The 18,018-nt window shown below is 39.9% G+C and overlaps 1 protein-coding gene across 1 annotated transcript in view; it reads right to left on the bottom strand.

The window, feature by feature from the left end:
• Positions 1 to 5,378: 5,378 nt before the first annotated feature.
• Positions 5,379 to 18,018, bottom strand: part of kdm4b (lysine (K)-specific demethylase 4B) — a 48,182-nt gene continuing 35,542 nt past the window's right edge. Inside the window, exons 16-22 of the mRNA XM_020596726.1 lie at positions 17,719 to 17,774; positions 17,304 to 17,412; positions 13,144 to 13,332; positions 11,979 to 12,155; positions 11,524 to 11,643; positions 9,161 to 9,253; positions 5,379 to 7,574 (exon numbers count right to left, since the gene is read on the bottom strand). Coding sequence (XP_020452382.1) covers positions 7,068 to 7,574; positions 9,161 to 9,253; positions 11,524 to 11,643; positions 11,979 to 12,155; positions 13,144 to 13,332; positions 17,304 to 17,412; positions 17,719 to 17,774 — 1,251 coding nt within the window. The 3' untranslated portion in view covers positions 5,379 to 7,067. The remainder of the gene's footprint in view (positions 7,575 to 9,160; positions 9,254 to 11,523; positions 11,644 to 11,978; positions 12,156 to 13,143; positions 13,333 to 17,303; positions 17,413 to 17,718; positions 17,775 to 18,018) is intronic.

Genomic DNA, 18,018 nt, shown 5'->3' with positions numbered 1-18,018 from the left:
GGTACTCGGATGGGCTAAAGGCTAATTGTGTCTGAAATGAGATTTTAAGCGGCTGAATTAGCAGAGGGTGCAGCACACGACGACTGAGAAATGGAAGGAAACTGGAGAGAAAATAATCGCAGGTCACATACAGATAAGTGTGCCAGCTCTGGGAGAGTCTGACTCTGTGTAGTGCATCTCTTTAAGCCACACAAGACACAGTCCTGTGATTAATTCAGATGACTTAGAGAAACACCTGGCATTACGTAACATATTCATTTTACATTTCACTTATTTAGACACTCTTCTGTAAAGTCATTTACACTGAGTCACAGAATAAGACTGAATTCACACATCAGAATAGAAACGTCACTGCATCCCATCAACAGATGGAACAAAACCATATCACAAGGGAAGGCATCATAGGAAGACAGAATTTTTCATGCAAGCAGAGGAGCTACAAGTGAAGATGTTAGTTTTTTGATCAGATGAGTTTCCAGGTTTCTTGTGAAAAGGAGTAATGTGAGAATTTAAATGATGGAGGGAGAGAGACTGGTTGGGCTCGAGATGTGTGTTTATTGCACAAGTAAAGAAGTAAATATGATGTAGCATCTCCAGCTGTGCACTCAGCTCTGTCAGTGCATGTGGTCGGCAGGCGAATATGAGGTGATGGATGTATCTGGTCTGGTCTAAAGGGAACATGGGGGGATGGGGGTGGAGTGGGCTGTGGTGGCTCCAAGACTAATGGGCCGATTAAGAGCTTCAAGGGGGCGGCCATTTATTTGTCGTGTGTGACTGGATGAAGATTCACTTCATTAATAACGCTCGGCACTTACCAACATTGTTTTTATTTCCCGCTTGCTCTCCAACAAGCCTCTCTCCTTTTCAGTTAATTGTGTCTGGAGCAAGAAAAACAAACTGAGACTTGTGAGAAAGAAAAACAGCAGCTGGGCAAAAGAACAGCATCCAAACCCAGATATTCAGGACAAACTTTACTTCCCAAAATAAAGAACTTCCACATTTAAAAAGGTGGTTGTGCTCACAAACAGGAACTACTGCTCAAACTATAATAGTTTTAGAACAACACAACCTATAAACAGCAGATGAATGCATATGTAACAATATACAAAGTATAAAAACTAGCATTGTTATCACTTTAAGTTGTCTGAGGTTCCCGGAGATGACTGTTAAGTTCATCTCAACAACAGTTTATGGTGCAATACCTGCTAAAAGGAACATCCATCACAATCTATGACTTCTATTTACAACCTTTAATGATATGCATGGTTATAAGTGGGTTTGTTTGTTTGTTTGTTTTTTTGCATATTGAGAGCCTCTTGGTCATCTTTTTTGCATATATGAAAGCTGTATACATGTCAGTTTTAGTAGCTCAGTTGGCCAAAGTAAATTGTATCTAAAGCTGCTAAATGTAGTGAAATAGAAGTATAGGTAGCATAAAATTATAAAACAGTATAAGACAGGGTAAACATCAGTTGTACTTGAGCTCAGCATTTGACCAAATGAATCTTCAGTGAAGTTCAGTAAGGGAGGTTTTCTCCTTCTATTGGGACTGTCCTTCAGTCTTACATCTACACAGTTCAGCACCTCCTCATCACCAGCTTATCCTGCAGGTTGATTTAGGTGTTTCACCTGGAACATTCCATGAGACATCTTTAGTTCAGTGCCTAGACTATGGGGATTATACAGAACGTCACTGGCCTAATGCTTATCAAGCTGCATAACAGTGGTGGGGTCTTATTGCAAAAATCTTTCTGCACTGTTAACCTCAGTAAACCTTTTTTTATATACTTTGTATTGATCTCTCCTTACTGAAATGTGGTTACATTCTATTGCTTTCTTTGAGTGGATAACATGGGAGAATACATTTCATAGCAAACTCATCCCATACTGTATGGGATTTCAAGACACCACTGTATAGGTTATCAGACATCAAAAATAAAACAAGACATGTTTTCTGTAACCCATACACAACCCTAGAGAGGCAACACATGCATGGTTCATCACTTGAAAGTCCTCTGTGTCTCATTTATAAAGATCAACTGCCTCCAACTAATCAGACCAGTCCCCTTCAAACAACGGACAGTGTTGACAGATTGAGCTCCACTAAGTCATTATGGTAATTTTGCTGCAGTGATGTGATTTACTAGACAGAAATGTAATAAAAGCTTAAGGCTATAATGGAGTCTGTCATATCAACCAGCTTGTCAACATAATTGCCACTTCCATCTGCAATTAGATCCCACTGCATTGACTGATTTTTCATTTCCATTTGAGTCCTTCAGCTGATAGTCACCAAGCAGGTTAGAGGTTTTAATGTCATTCTGAAGGACAAATTGGTGGAAACAGACTTGCACTGGATATCATGAACACAGGTGTGTGTGTGTGTGTGTGTGGTCTCTTTGGCTCCAGCTTCATGAACACATACTGTTGAAATACAATATATTTTAAGAATTCCTGCTTCTTTCCCCACTAAACTACAGCTGTGTCAGGGTCTTCTTAGGGTTAACCACAGGCTGGGTTCAGCTGAAATAAGAAATCAAACTCTGGAGTTGTTAAAGTAATTGCCAAGCTGGCACATCCCCAGTTCCTCTACAAAGACACAGCAGGCACTTCAGAATGTTAATGGCCACCCTGATCAAGCCTGGGCAATGTGGCCTTGGCACATGCACCGCTAGTAGTGGCAGATTTTGTGTGTGAATGTATGTACTGTACATGAATTTTTAGGTTTTTACAGACAAATTTTAGTTTGAAGCTACAGCAGGGAGGACATTTTGGTAGGGACTCAACTTCAAAGGGCTGTTCAATGGTTAAGACATTTGTTTACAGTTAAGGGTAGTTGTAGAGTTAGGGTAAGGCTAGGGGGTAAACATTAAGGTATAAAGGTAAGGCGAGGGGTAAGAGGCAGGGAACAGGTTTAATCGCCCTCACAGCTCTAGAAAAATAAACATGCATTTGTGTGTTAGCCTTTAAGCAAATGTAGGCCATATTACAAAGTTTTCTTTTACAACAGTTACAGTGATGATAAAACATACTTCAGTTTTTTGCAAAAAAGTTAAAAGCAAATAACGTCAGCTCTGCAGATCTAACAAGCAAGGGTGCTCCAGTGCATCTATTTTGCACCCATATTCATACTAATTAATTATTCATACTAGTAGAATTGTCATGGCAGAAGTGCTTTAAATGCTTGAACATTAACCATACTAAAATACATGACAATATATTGTACAGTCAAAACAAGTCCTAACTTATTACTGTGCATGTACTTTATCATGCTATGTTGAGCATTTCTACTATATATCAACATGTTGGAGAATATTTTCGAGCCTTGCATGCTTGCAGTGGTGCAAAATGAAACAGGAAAAGCATACATCTATTAAATGCTGCAACACACAAATTATTTTTCTGATGGGGATGACAATATCCCACACCAAAAACACAGTACAAGAAAACAGCTCTGCCCAGACTGAACACTATTTGCTGTATTTTGATATCCCATGAAAAAGAGGAATGTATTCCACTCCCTAAATTATAGATTGCCGAATTTATTTGGAGGGGGTTTCAGCTGCTCTGGACGGTGGTTCCTGCTCATTATACCATCTAAAAATAACTCATGTGAGGACCCCAGCAAGCAAGTGCAAAAACACACTTCCATGCTGTGTGTTTAATGTGCAGAGCCAGAATTCCTGCCAGTGAGACGCTGCAGCAAGGAATAAACAGCAGTGCTGCTGTTTGCACTGCCAATTTATAAAAAATACACTTTCAGTCTCAATGTCTGAGGAGGAGTGGAGGATCATTTCTTAATAAAATGATTACACACCATAGACCCAGGGCATCCCTGGTAGCCTTAATTAAATTTCACCATTACTAAATGAATACATAGAAGAAAATACATTTTCCCCTGAGGCATTAATAGAAATGCATTTCAATAAAAAGTAAATGTCATGCTAAATCTGGTACTATTTTCATTTAAGAAGTAAAATTATGAATTCCCCAGGCACCGTGACTTGTTTGCCAAACCTGTAGGTCGGATTTAGGTAAAAGATTTTTAAAAACTGTTAAGCATTTAAACTTTGTACTTAACCAAGCCTAGGTTTGTATTAAAGTTGGTTAAGTATGGATTTGGGTGGTTAATGTTATGCTAAGAATATTGGTAGGCACATACTGTATTTAGACTTCAGTGTCTCTCATAGCTGCTTCTACAATGGAGGATTTCAATATGGCCCATTTGGATTTCATGTCCCCAGCCTCCCCCGGGACGTGAGAGAAATTCTTCCGGAGGTGTGAATTGAAGACCTGCCGGACAGGGGCACGACATCTAATAACAAAGCACCATTCAGGTTCAGATTGGGCAGGACACTCCTTCCCAATCACTCCCCTTTTCTCCATCATTGCCCATGTAAGCATTGAAGTCCTCCAGCAGAACTATGGAGTCCCCAAGGTGATGCCCCTTCAAAGACCCCACCAGGGGTCTCCAAGAAGGCCACATACTCTGCGCTCCTGTTTTTTCGCGCATAGGCACAAACAACATTCAGGGCTTTCCTCTCAGTACTTTAAGTCACATATACGCATCCCTCTCGTTCCACGAGGAGAACTCAAAGTTGCCATTTTCATCAGGGTTTTTGAATTGCTCTTAGTCTGGTCCCTCACCTGGAACCAATTTGCCATGGGAGACCCTATCAGGGGCTAATACCCCAGACAACACAGCTCCCAGGATCATTGGGATACACAAACCTCTCCACCAAATTAAGGTGGCAATTCGAGGAGAGGGGGAATCGCAATAGAATTAAAAATATCACAACCTTAACCTAAAAGGAATTGTTCCACATTTTGGGAATTACACAAAATTACATTTATGCTGAGCATTAACTGCAACAATTGAAACCACTTTTGTGTCTGGTAAATATGACGATTAGCTAGAAGACAGCTAGCTTTGCATAAATGGTGAAAACAACAAGCATGGCTTTGTCCTGAAGTTACCTAAATCTCCATGTGTTATGGATCCAAAGTCAGTGTGTCATGCCAAGAGCTAGGCTGGCAGTTTGATTTTACACTTTGGTTTTTGCACTGATTAAACAAAATTAGACAGGTTATTTGGTGTGTTCAAACTGCTGGGTGCTGGGTTAAAACAACCCTTTAATATCTTCGCTTGTATTATGTTTTGTGGGTGTCTGAAATGATTATAGGGCATAAACACATTGTTAGAATGATCAAGGTCTTTAATTCATTGGAATAGCCAATACCAGACATTGCTATCTGGTTAGTGTATGTTGATTGAAATCACAATATAAAATATACAGGGACCATTTTTATCCCTACAAAATACCTACTATATATACCCACTACTTACTAATAAGAAAAAATTAGTATTTACTCAGGACACTTTCATTATCTGTCCATAGTTTGAGGATTTTCACCCAGAAACTACTTTCTGGGCTACTGAATACACAAAACACAGAAGAGCTGGCGACTAGTAAACCACTTTAATCCTTATGAAGATGAAGAATTTTTGATGGATATCATTTGGATACCAGAACACACATGTGTTCCAACATTTTAGCTGTGGTGACAGAAAAAAATGGTAAAATTAGATGCAACATTTACAAATTTCACAATACACAAGGCCTGTGGTATATTCACAAGGTGACTGTGTTGGTGAACAGTCTATCAGTAGTTTATTTCTGTAGCACCTGTGTAGCACAAAACGGCCACAACCAGGAAAAAGACAGACATAACATCTGTACAAACTAGTAATATGCCTGCAAAAAATCTGTCAAAAATAAAGGCATTGATATTTTAGATCAGCCAGGTTTGTAAATTAATTTCAGAAAATTAACATAGAATAATAGAAAACAGACAGCATTAACAATATACAATATTGATTTATACATAAAATTTAAACCAAGAGGAGTACAAAATATTTTTTAGGTTTTAGGATTCCTACATAATTTTTCCAAATATCAGACATTTTCCACACTTTCATAATTTAAATTCCCTTCATTCATTTTGGCCCATTTATGTGCTAATAGCCAATATGTGACAGTACACAAAGACATCACACTTAGCGCAACAGACAAGCTGTTAACAGGAGCAAATATGACAATACAGCCAATGGATATTCAAATCATGACTAGCTTTGAGTCATTCTTCCTGGCTGTTCTCTACTTCCTGCATAAAGGCTTTGATGTTTAAAACTGAATTGATTTTCCACACGTAGGAACCCCAAGACAAATTCGGGTGTGAAAAGAGTTTCAATGTCGTCAATACATAAAGGTTTTAACTACTGTGACATCTTCACAAAAAATCAATGTATTCTGTGTACAAATCTACTAGTGTTGCAATTCAACACATTTATTCTATTACAAATATTTCAATATTTGACTAAGACATTTAAATACTGAGTTCCCCCTACAATACATTTTTAACCCCGTTTCCCCACTTACCTCTTGCAACCAGACAACAAAACACCGTGCTGAGAATATCAATGTGACACTTTGTCAGTTTCAAAGCCACAAGGGGCTGGATTGAAAAATAGATACTTTGTTGCTGGTTATTTGACTTAAAAAAAACTGTGGAGACCACTGGGCCTCACTGCTCAGAGGCTGTTAGAGTAATTAGCTTCCTGTAAAAAGAAAACGGGAATGTGCTGTTACCGATTAATTGCAACGAGGTATGGAGTTGATATCATCCAGAGACTCATATTAAGATGGAAGAGAAAAGCACAGCAGCTGGCCACAGGTGAAAAAAGATAAAGGCCTTAAAAAAAAAAACAACAAATAATAATAATAATAATAATAATATTAATAACAACATTAATATTACAAATAAAAAGCCCTGTCCTGTTAGCTGCTGCTTCATAGCGGGCTAAAGCACATCAACTTTAAAAAAAAAAAAAAACAGATAGTAACATGCATTGATGTCCACACCCCCTCCTGCTCTGCCCTAAGTTCTCAGAGCTCGTTCAGGAAGTAATTTTGTCCATTAATACAGGATCAGAATCCACTTCCATTAGCTTACTTCCTATTGGCTCAGCCTCCACTAGCTAACTAATAACATAGTGAAGTCAGTTACTAATACAAGGGTCCGGCGCCATCGTCCTGAGGGAAATGCGAATGCAGGAGGGTTTCCATGTAGGAAACATAGCCACTGCTTGGCATATAGCTGCTGGACATGTGCTGGGGGGGCAGGGGAGGCGACAGGAGAGGATCAGAGTTCAATGTTGACTGAAAAGGGGTTGTCTGTGGAGCCAGCGTGGTGTCTGAAGCCAGGGTTGACTGTGCTAGAGTGTTGGAGAGGGCAACACTAGTGTCCATTGGGGTCTCAGTGTCCATCTGAATACAGTCATTTGGGGTGGGGGCATCCTGTGTGGTCATGCTGGGCTGTGACATAGGCTGGGAGGTGGGCTGGGTAATAACGCTGTCATGCTTTGTTGCTCCTTGGACTGTTAAGGGGCAGGTGGGTGGACTAGCCGTTTCCATGTGGGAATTGGCAGGTGGAGCTGAGCTAGAGGGCAAGCAGCGGCGTTTGGCTGCTTGGGCTTCATCTGATGGGGAATCCTCCTGGGGCACAGGTGTGGCCTGAAAACAGACAGGTACACATTTAGACTGAGGGGACCCATGGGAATTTTACCAGGATTTAGAGGCTCAAGCTATTAGCACTTGATTTAATTTGGGCATTTTGGTGCTAGTAGCAACCATAGCACCAGTGGTTTAACTGAAAGTTACATTTAGCCTTTTGTGACCAAGCAAGTGCTGACTCATCCCTTACCTACTCCCCAAATACCCATGCTGAGGCATTTTCTGTAGGTATTCCTTTGTGTTACAGCTGTTTTGTGATTAAAACTACAGTATGTAACTTAAGGTTGCACTAGCAAGAAACTCCAATTTGAAATCAGTAATTTATCAAATGACAAATTTGATTTCATCAAGCAGAAATAACTGGGGGACGCTCTGGGTGGACCGCATGGGGGAGCAAGGCCAAGTCACTGTTTCCTTCCCTCAACCATACATATAGTTGAAGTCAGAAGTTTACATACACCTTAGCTAAATACATTTAAACTCAGTTTTTCACAACCCCTGACATTTAAACATTCCATTTTATGGTGGTCTTGGAGCAGTGGCTTCTACCTTGCCAAGCAGCCTTTCGGTTTATGCCTCTATAGGATTCATTTTACTGTGAGCATAGATACTTTGGTACCTGTTTCCTCCAGTGTCTTCACAAGGACCTTTGCTGTTGTACCGGGATTGATCAGTACTTTTCAGACCAAAGTACGTTCATCTCTAGGAGACTAGAACGTGTCTCCTTCCTGAGCAGAATGACGGCTGCATTGTCCCATGGTGTTTATACTTGCGTAGTATTGTTTGTACAGATGAACCTGGTACCTTCAGGCATTTGAAAATTGCTTTCAAGGATGAACCAGTCTTGTGGTGGTCCAGTTTTTTTTCCTAAGGTCTTGGCTGATTTTCCCATGATTTCCAAACAAAGAAGGAATGAATTTGAAGGTGGGCCTTAATATACATCTACAGGTTCACCTCCTATTTACTGAAACAATGTCAATTAGCCTTTCAGAAGCTTCTAAAGCCAGGATGTCATTTTCTGGAATTGTCCAAGCTGTTTAAAGGCACAGTCAAACAAGTGTATGTAAACTTCTAACCCACTGGAATTGTGATATAGTGAATTAATCTATCTAAACAACTGCTGGAAAAATTGTCATGCATGTCCTAACCAACTTGCCAAAACAAGAGTTTAAATGAGATTTTAAAAGTTAACTCAGCCTTCTCCTCCGCAAACATTCACCGGAAACTTCTCTGGCACGTTTGAGTCAAAACTCTTTAGATGTCAAGACTGAGAAGTATATCAACACACTTTTTAACAGATACTTATTCAAACTAACAACCTACACAATCTGGCCCACACACAGGCCTTTATCCTCTGTAGGGTGCAAATGTCATTCGTTTGCTTGAATACAAAGTTTTATCTGCAATTAATTAGTGTCCTTTTACTGAGCATTACAAGTTACTGTCAGGCTGCCTAGTCCTATGTTTTTGACTCTGCAACCAATTATTTGCCAAACTCCTCTAAATATATTATTAAAGCAAGACCTGAATATCCTGTATCTGGTGTGTGAGCACAGTAGGAAGCAAAACCTCAGTAAAATACTCACAAGCCTGGATCGAACCCTCTTGGGCAGTTCCTGGTCTAGCTGATGGATCTCTGAGTGTTTGAGCATCAGCTGACTCTGGTCAGGAAACTCAACCTGCACAAATACAATAAAACTCTGGCTTTATCGACCAGAATTTCCAAATGTTTTGTCTCCTGTGAGCAGAGAATACATTTGGCGACACATGAAGACAGAAAAGGACTTCCAAATGCACATAACTTGACCAATAACAATTACTTGAGGCTATATCAGGGGGAGACTACATCGTTAGCATAACAAAAAGAGGACAGAGTGGGTAGTGAGGAAAAAAATGTATCAGGGTGGTTCATTGAATAAAACTACAAACATGCACCCAGAAAGTCACAGGTTGGATCTCGGCAATAACAAATGGTTTATCAACCGTGTTCTGTCAAAATGACCTTGACCATGACACTGAACCCCAAAGCTGCTCACTGAGTGGATGAGACCAGCAGCAAAGTGTTTTAAATGTAAATATAGATTTTATTAAAACCTTGAGCAAAATAAGTCAAGGACAGGGCTGTGGCACCGACACAGCGACCAGCTGGAGGCTTGTTTTTAATTCATGGTAACAGCGTTCCTCGTCTTTAACAGGCATCTCACTAGTGTAGCCAGCAGGCTACACAGGCACATGAAAAGAGCACAGAAAGATACAACACTGATTTGCTTTCTTGAGGAAGTCTGGAAAAACAGACAAGTTTGAGGTGCATAAACAGTTACATCGTCTGAGGAAACAAGACCGTGACACTAGACAAACATGTCAAGAAATGCTTCCCTTGACTGGTTCAATATTTTACACATTATATGTCAGGGTTTTAATCTATGTGTAGATCCAGAGACTGAACGAGTCAGACAAGGTTCTGTGTTATTCGGCAAGTGATCTCTGGGTTAGAGCAGTCTTCATTAATCCTATTTCTGTTGTGTGTGTGGGAATGTATATTTGTAAGTGCACTCAGAACAACACTTAAATATATGCTTCCAAAACCAGCCTCATGGCAAAATCTAAGATGAACAACTTAACCTCATCTGCGAATGCATTCTTGTGTATGTATGTATATTACTCTGACGATGGCCTCTGTTGACACCAGTCCCATTTCTGCATTTTCCACTTTGAAAGCACACCACACATTTGCCCCATAAATTCCCCAGCATGCACCAATGATGCTAAATCTCTCTACTTAATATTTTAACGCCACACTGTATCAAAATGCTCCAACATTCTCTACAAGGGCGGCCAAGCTTTTCACACGCTGACAAATACCAGTTCGGGGAACCAAACCAGAGGGTGGCAAAGGCAGCAGACAGAGCAACTGTTACTAAAGGTTCACAGGTTCAATCGCTTCAAGTCACTCTGCAGAAGAGCAGCAGATGAAATATGGAAATGACGCTGTTGCTCACCAAGCACACACCTAAGGCTGCATCAAGACTCCGTGGAAAAAAAATGCAGCCCTCATTCATTTGAATGGGGGAAGTGTATTACAAAACAGAGAACGGCTCCACAGAGGCTTCTGCCAAAACATCATCATCATGTGGAAAAATAAGCTGGCTCGGGTTCAACTTTTTGTGATGCCATTTAGTAAGGTGAGGGACCAGTGAATCACATATATGCAAGTGCACATTTCTAAAGATTACTTTATAAAAAGGACGTTATTTCTGGAGTTTACCTTAAGATCACCATGAAGATGAAACAGTTGGCACAGTGATAACTTTCCAGATAGTGGTAAAATTCTGTCTGAAAGTATTATAAACCTTAGTTTTTTTTGCTTGGTGTCTAATAAGCTTTAAACACATAAATCCATTCCTCTAAATGGACATCTTGGATCTTATTTCACCGACTCACCAGTATATAAAACACGCTCCTACTAAAAAAGCCCTTTTGAAAGCACACCATACATTTGCCCCGTTGTTTTAACATCGGGCAAATGTCTGTGTGCATGCAGCCTTTATTTCTTCATCATTTTGTTTTGACTTGGAAAAGTTCATATATTTACACCGTTGGGAATTACAAAACATCCATCCATTACAAGTGGAGCAAAGTCCATTCTACAGCCTCACCTGACTATTGTACCCCTGCAGCCTGTCATGATATCTTAGCTAAACTCTCATGAAGCAGCCCATAAATTAGCCAAAGCAGCAAGAGGTACTTAATTAATTTGAACAAATTACATGTCAGTTCAAAAAAAAAAAGTGACAGCCTAATATGACTATTTTTTTCTGCCCAGATTTGTCCAGTCTGTTCAGAGATTCAGACCTAAACTGGCCACAACCCCAATACTCTAACCTCTAGTTGATTTTTGATCCCAGATATTTTAGATTTGAGGCTCATTTGTTGTTGCCTTTTCCCTTACCTGGTACAACTTGTGTGTGTGCTGTTTGACAAAAGAAGCATTGAGGACAAGACCATCAGGGGTGCCAACCACAATCTTGTCCCCTACATCAGGAGGGCCGCTATGCAGGCAGTCATGACTCTGAAGGGTGAGGGGGCAAAGAAGACGGAGGATGGTGAAGATGCAAAACTTAAAAAAGACAATAGAAAGCAATAACTGATTGCAACCGTTTTGTAAGTTTACATTAAGATTGCTTGATATTGTTCTTCTGTATTTAGTTCAACTTTTTTTTTGATAAGTAAACTTCATCCTTGGAGGATTTTATATTATTAAAGTTGTTACATTTCTATTTGCTGAGATGCTCAAGGTACAAAGCATTTACCAGTTGCTAGGATATTTCTCATTTTAAAAAGATCGCTGTTGAGACTATTTATAAACCGCACAAAGGTAGGTGTCTAAAATGTAAGAGCACTTACTAATATGTTTTCTGGATGCAAATTGTCACAGTATGAGCCATCAGTAAAGTTGACCTCATAGAACGTCTGCGTTGCCATGCCAATGATGGTACAGTGGTAGTACCAGCCATCACTGTTGCGACCGACCACTCTCTGGCCAAGGTTCAGATTCTGTGTGCCTTTGGGTACTGTCCGTGGCTGGATAGAGAAAAACCCAGACAGAGGAAAAAATTACAGAAACCTCATTATATTGTCTGTATGTTCAACATGAGTTATGTTTTGTTGTTTTCTCTCTCGTGAAAAAAGTTGAACCGTAAATGCCTACGATGTAATAAATGGGCACATAATTGCTTTTTCACTGATACAGGTGGTGTTATTAGGAATTCTTTTGTATAACACAGATATTCATGTAGGAAGGGGGCTCCATGATTCCACAAACACAGTACAACTGAAAAGAAACACCACAAGTGCTACTCAGAATTACTCTGTGAGTGAACAAACATGGAGAATGATGTCCACTGAACCACTAACCCTTATCAGGTTGATAAACACTGCAAAAACTGGAGATTGCCTTCAGCCTGGAAATTAAAGGCTAAAGAAATATCACATTTTTCATACTGTAAATCATGTTAGGATTTTATGGATTCCCAAAACAAACTCAAAGGACTGTTAGGGGGAGCAGACTTAAAAGTGTCATCAAATAAGCCATCTACTTCTGAATTTGTATGTCTGAAACTTAGCTCTGTACTCGCTCTCCATCAGCTTCTGTCAGTATACCTGGATATATAGTTTTTAGAAAGGACTAAGTGGAATTCACCAGCCACCCTTTACAAAACCTTTGGGGGGGGGGCAAGTCTTAGCTTCAAGTCTTGTAAGCATTATAATTTTAATATGCCATTATACCAGATGACTTTAGTATCATTTGGGGAAAAGACAAACTTATAAACTCATGTTTTGCCTTCTCTTTCCTGTTACAATTTTTATGTGTGTCCGAGGTACAACAGCTGAAAATTGCGCTTTTGGCTAAAACACCTACACATATTTACAGTGATGCTGATGAATGTAAACTGTCCCTGGAAAAAAACACTTTTTTGAAACAGGCTTTAGAGACACCTTTTTTTGTAATACTTGCCAAATTACTATTTTATACCATTTTAATGCAATTTAATGGTTTACTGTTTCTTACCTTTGTAATGACCTTTTTATGCCTGTGGCAAGAGACAGACACCACATAGGGCCAGTCAGCAGGCTTCATGGTTACTCCAGCAATTTGGGCGCAGGTGACGTGGAAAGAGGTGGCACAGTTCTCGTGAGAGCACTGGATGCAGGCACCACGGTTCTGACTGGTAGTCTTGCCATGGCAGAACACACACTTCTGCAATGTGCACAAAAAATAAAGACTAGTTGTTAAAAAGGCCTAAATGGCTCAACAGTCACTATGACATTCAAAACGTTTTTTCTCCATCTTTATTTTTCTCGTGGAAACTTTTTGGTTTCTTGCATCACTCATTCAACCTCCACTCATGGACAATCATAGGAGTTGACTACCTTTTGAGAACTTTTCCTTTCAAATCCCCACAACCTGAGTGTGAATTTACCACCAGCCAACAAAATCTTTGCATTTGTCCACAAAGCTGGCCAACTCTCCACTGAGCTGCTGGCAGATACCGCCCTGCACATACAATCCCATAACCTTAATTTTATTCACTTCAAATCCTTCAACCCTCCATGTCTCCTGTCCCTTTCCCTCCCAATTCCTTATTTATCTGTGATTTGGTTAAAATGAGGAGAACAAGGCAGAGAGAGATGAAAAGCCAAGATGCACGAAGGAAAGAGTATGTGAGGGAACTTCTCCATTTCTCCATATTTTCCCATTTCACCAAGACAACCTCTGGTGTGTTTCAGAAACATCAACTTTCTTCAAAATACTAACAGCACTTATTTGCACTAGTGTTCCATAAGCTTAAAGGTACCTTGTCCATTACTGTAATTTGAGTCCATAGTCTGTTGTATATCGTACATTACCCTACATATCTTACTATAAATATCAATTGTACATATCCATCTGGTAAATTAGTTCTGACTGTTCATACTGTGCACTTTTCACTGCTGTTATTGCACTTCTGGTTAGATGCTAAACTGCATTTCGTTGCCTTGTACTTGTACATGGGTAATGACAATACAGTGCCTTGCGAAAGTATTCGGCCCCCTTGAACTTTGCGACCTTTGGCCACATTTCAGGCTTCAAACATAAAGATATAAAACTGTAATTTTTTGTGAAGAATCAACAACAAGTGGGACACAATCATGAAGTGGAACGAAATTTATTGGATATTTCAAACTTTTCTAACAAATAAAAAACTGAAAAATTGGGCGTGCAAAATTATTCAGCCCCTTTACTTTCAGTGCAGCAAACTCTCTCCAGAAGTTCAGTGAGGATCTCTGAATGATCCAATGTTGACCTAAATGACTAATGATGATAAATAGAATCCACCTGTGTGTAATCAAGTCTCCGTATAAATGCACCTGCACTGTGATAGTCTCAGAGGTCCGTTTAAAGCGCAGAGAGCATCATGAAGAACAAGGAACACACCAGGCAGGTCCGAGATACTGTTGTGGAGAAGTTTAAAGCCGGATTTGGATACAAAAAGATTTCCCAAGCTTTAAACATCCCAAGGAGCACTGTGCAAGTGATAATATTGAAATGGAAGGAGTATCAGACCACTGCAAATCTACCAAGACCTGGCCGTCCCTCTAAACTTTCAGCTCATACAAGGAGAAGACTGATCAGAGATGCAGCCAAGAGGCCCATGATCACTCTGGATGAACTGCAGAGATCTACAGCTGAGGTGGGAGACTCTGTCCATAGGACAACAATCAGTCGTATACTGCACAAATCTGGCCTTTATGGAAGAGTGGCAAGAAGAAAGCCATTTCTTAAAGATATCCATAAAAAGTGTTGTTTAAAGTTTGCCACAAGCCACCTGGGAGACACACCAAACATGTGGAAGAAGGTGCTCTGGTCAGATGAAACCAAAATCGAACTTTTTGGCAACAATGCAAAACGTTATGTTTGGCGTAAAAGCAACACAGCTCATCACCCTGAACACACCATCCCCATTGTCAAACATGGTGGTGGCAGCATCATGGTTTGGGCCTGCTTTTCTTCAGCAGGGACAGGGAAGATGGTTAAAATTGATGGGAAGATGGATGGAGCCAAATACAGGACCATTTTGGAAGGAAACCTGATGGAGTCTGCAAAAGACCTGAGACTGGGATGGAGATTTGTCTTCCAACAAGACAATGATCCAAAACATAAAGCAAAATCTACAATGGAATGGTTCACAAATAAACATATCCAGGTGTTAGAATGGCCAAGTCAAAGTCCAGACCTGAATCCAATCGAGAATCTGTGGAAAGAACTGAAAACTGCTGTTCACAAATGCTCTCCATCCAACCTCACTGAGCTCGAGCTGTTTTGCAAGGAGGCATGGGCAAAAATTTCAGTCTCTCGATGTGCAAAACTGATAGAGACATACCCCAAGTGACTTACAGCTGTAATCGCAGCAAAAGGTGGCGCTACCAAGTATTAACTTAAGGGGGCTGAATAATTTTGCACGCCCAATTTTTCAGTTTTTTATTTGTTAAAAAAGTTTGAAATATCCAATAAATTTCGTTCCACTTCATGATTGTGTCCCACTTGTTGATTCTTCACAAAAAATTACAGTTTTATATCTTTATGTTTGAAGCCTGAAATGTGGCAAAAGGTCGCAAAGTTCAAGGGGGCCGAATACTTTCACAAGGCACTGTAAAGTCAAATCCAATCTAATCTATTTACCTGCCAAGGAAAAAAAGTGTGATTGCAGAAATGTGGAATTATACATGTTCAGCTTATGACAATATGCTTCAAAGAGCATCAACCCATGAATCCCAACAGCTTTCACAAATGTCTCATCTTATCTGACTGGTAAATTTCTCTACGCTTGTTTGATTGTGATCATCCATGATTGCTCAGTCTTTCTCTCTCATCCGCCTTTCTCCATCCTCAACCTTTTGGCAAATTACATGGTGAGCAGCTGTAGTGCAATGCATACCCAATCAATACAATAGTAAAAATTCTTTATTAAAGTGCCAATACTTCATTTTTTGTACTAGTGCAGGAATGTACAACAGCTCTCACCAGAGCTGTTCCGTGTGATATTTCAACAGCTGGAGCACCTTTCCATAGTAGAAATGACACGACACCAGAGCCGCATGAAATAAATGCTGTAGCACCAAAACCAAAACATTACTTGTGTGTCCATTTGTGTCTTTAAACCTCATTGCACCTTCTGTTTTTATTTCATCTACAATTCAAAATCAGTAAATCATATCAAATTTGTTTGGCGCTGCATAAGAGAATTGAGTTGGAATAGACTTGGAATGTAAGAGAAAAACCTTTTGAGAGAAAACACAATCTATCCATCTACCAGGGAAGGAGGGAGGGTAACCGAGAGAGTGATGGATAAGGAAAGAAGAATTTGCTTAAATGTAGAAAAATACATTAAGACATCAGTGATAAAGAGAGAAGCTGCAATGTGCAATGAGGGCGGATAAGTCTTCTACTTTTCTTCATAGAGACAGGTTGCCAGTTTTAGTATGAAGTTGAAGATTTTGACTGTAAAGGCATATAAATGTGGAGTCCTGACTGTCTGGCATCATACTGTATGTACTGTGAGAAAGACGGACTAAACCTTTCTTTGACTATGTTCACACTGCAGGTCTTAATGCTCAGATCGGATTTTTTGCCGAAATCCGATTTTTTTGTTGTTCACACTGTCATTTAAAAGTTAATGCCATCTGTCTCATGTGTGAACGGTATACAGTCCTGAGGTGACCCGCATGCGCAGAAGAGGACGTGACGTCAGACGCAGCGTACTGTGTTTGCGGAAATAAAAATGGATGCGGCTCGTGATAGCATGTGCGTAGGGATGTACCAGTTAATGTGCAATCGAAATAAAGAAATAATAATAAGAAGAACATCAAGAAGGAGGAGAGCACAAATATTGCTTATGGCCTTGCCTCCTCCAGTGCAGAATTGTGATGTCTGTCGCATTTCAATGACATAAAAATCGCATGAAATGCGACATGGCCGTTCAGACTGAAGTCGCATTGCAAAACATCGGATATGTATCCGATTTAGGACCACATATGAAAGTGGCCTGGGCCGGATTTGAAAAAATCGAATTTGTGCTGTTCACACTGTCATAAGGAAATCGGATATGGGTCACATTTGGGCAAAAAGATCAGATTTGAGTCACTTCAGCCTGCAGTGTGAACGTAGTCCTAGTCTCTGTTTCAGCTTACCAGATTCTTGCGGGTTTCTGGAACGGCAGAGACATCCACCGGCTCCCTCTCACTGGCGTTGACAAAGCGAGCTTCAGCCACAGCGATGCCACAGATGACATGAACCCACCTGGTGACACAGGGACATAAAATCGTCAGCTCACATGGGAATTACTAAAAAATTTAAAAAAAACTGGGAAAAAGTCAACCTTTGCCAATGTGTGGATTTTGTACTATTATATTTGTCTCATTGCAAGAAAAAAGTTAAATCAATCTATGTTAAATAATTTTGTCATAACATGTTTTTAATTGTTTTCTCACGAAGGTCATTGTAATAAACCCACTGGGGTTCGTTATTAGTACATTTGCAGCAATTTTTGGACAAATATTAACAAACAATACAAAACTGCCATATCAAATTCCATGTGCTACTAACCGGTCGTCTGTGGTAATCTTCAAAGCTCCTCCACGCAAGTTACAAAGACAACACTCCTAGAAAACAGAGGTATTGTTGATTAGGTTTAGGAAGTGAGGGAAGAACAGAGGACACAGAGACACAGATCCGCTGAGCTCTCGTACCTTGGCCAATTCTTTTTCTAAACATTAACTGCTGAGCAACACGATCATAATATCTTTACATTAACAGATTCTACTTTACATGAGTAAAGAGACTTAATTTAAATACTGCAGATGATCAAAAAAATTGCACAGAAAACATTTTTTTTTTTTTTTTTTT

This window comes from Monopterus albus, unplaced genomic scaffold (genome assembly GCF_001952655.1).
Source record: "Monopterus albus unplaced genomic scaffold, M_albus_1.0 scaffold31.1, whole genome shotgun sequence".
Taxonomy (NCBI): domain Eukaryota; kingdom Metazoa; phylum Chordata; class Actinopteri; order Synbranchiformes; family Synbranchidae; genus Monopterus; species Monopterus albus.
This window is presented reverse-complemented; position numbering and strand designations above follow the sequence as displayed.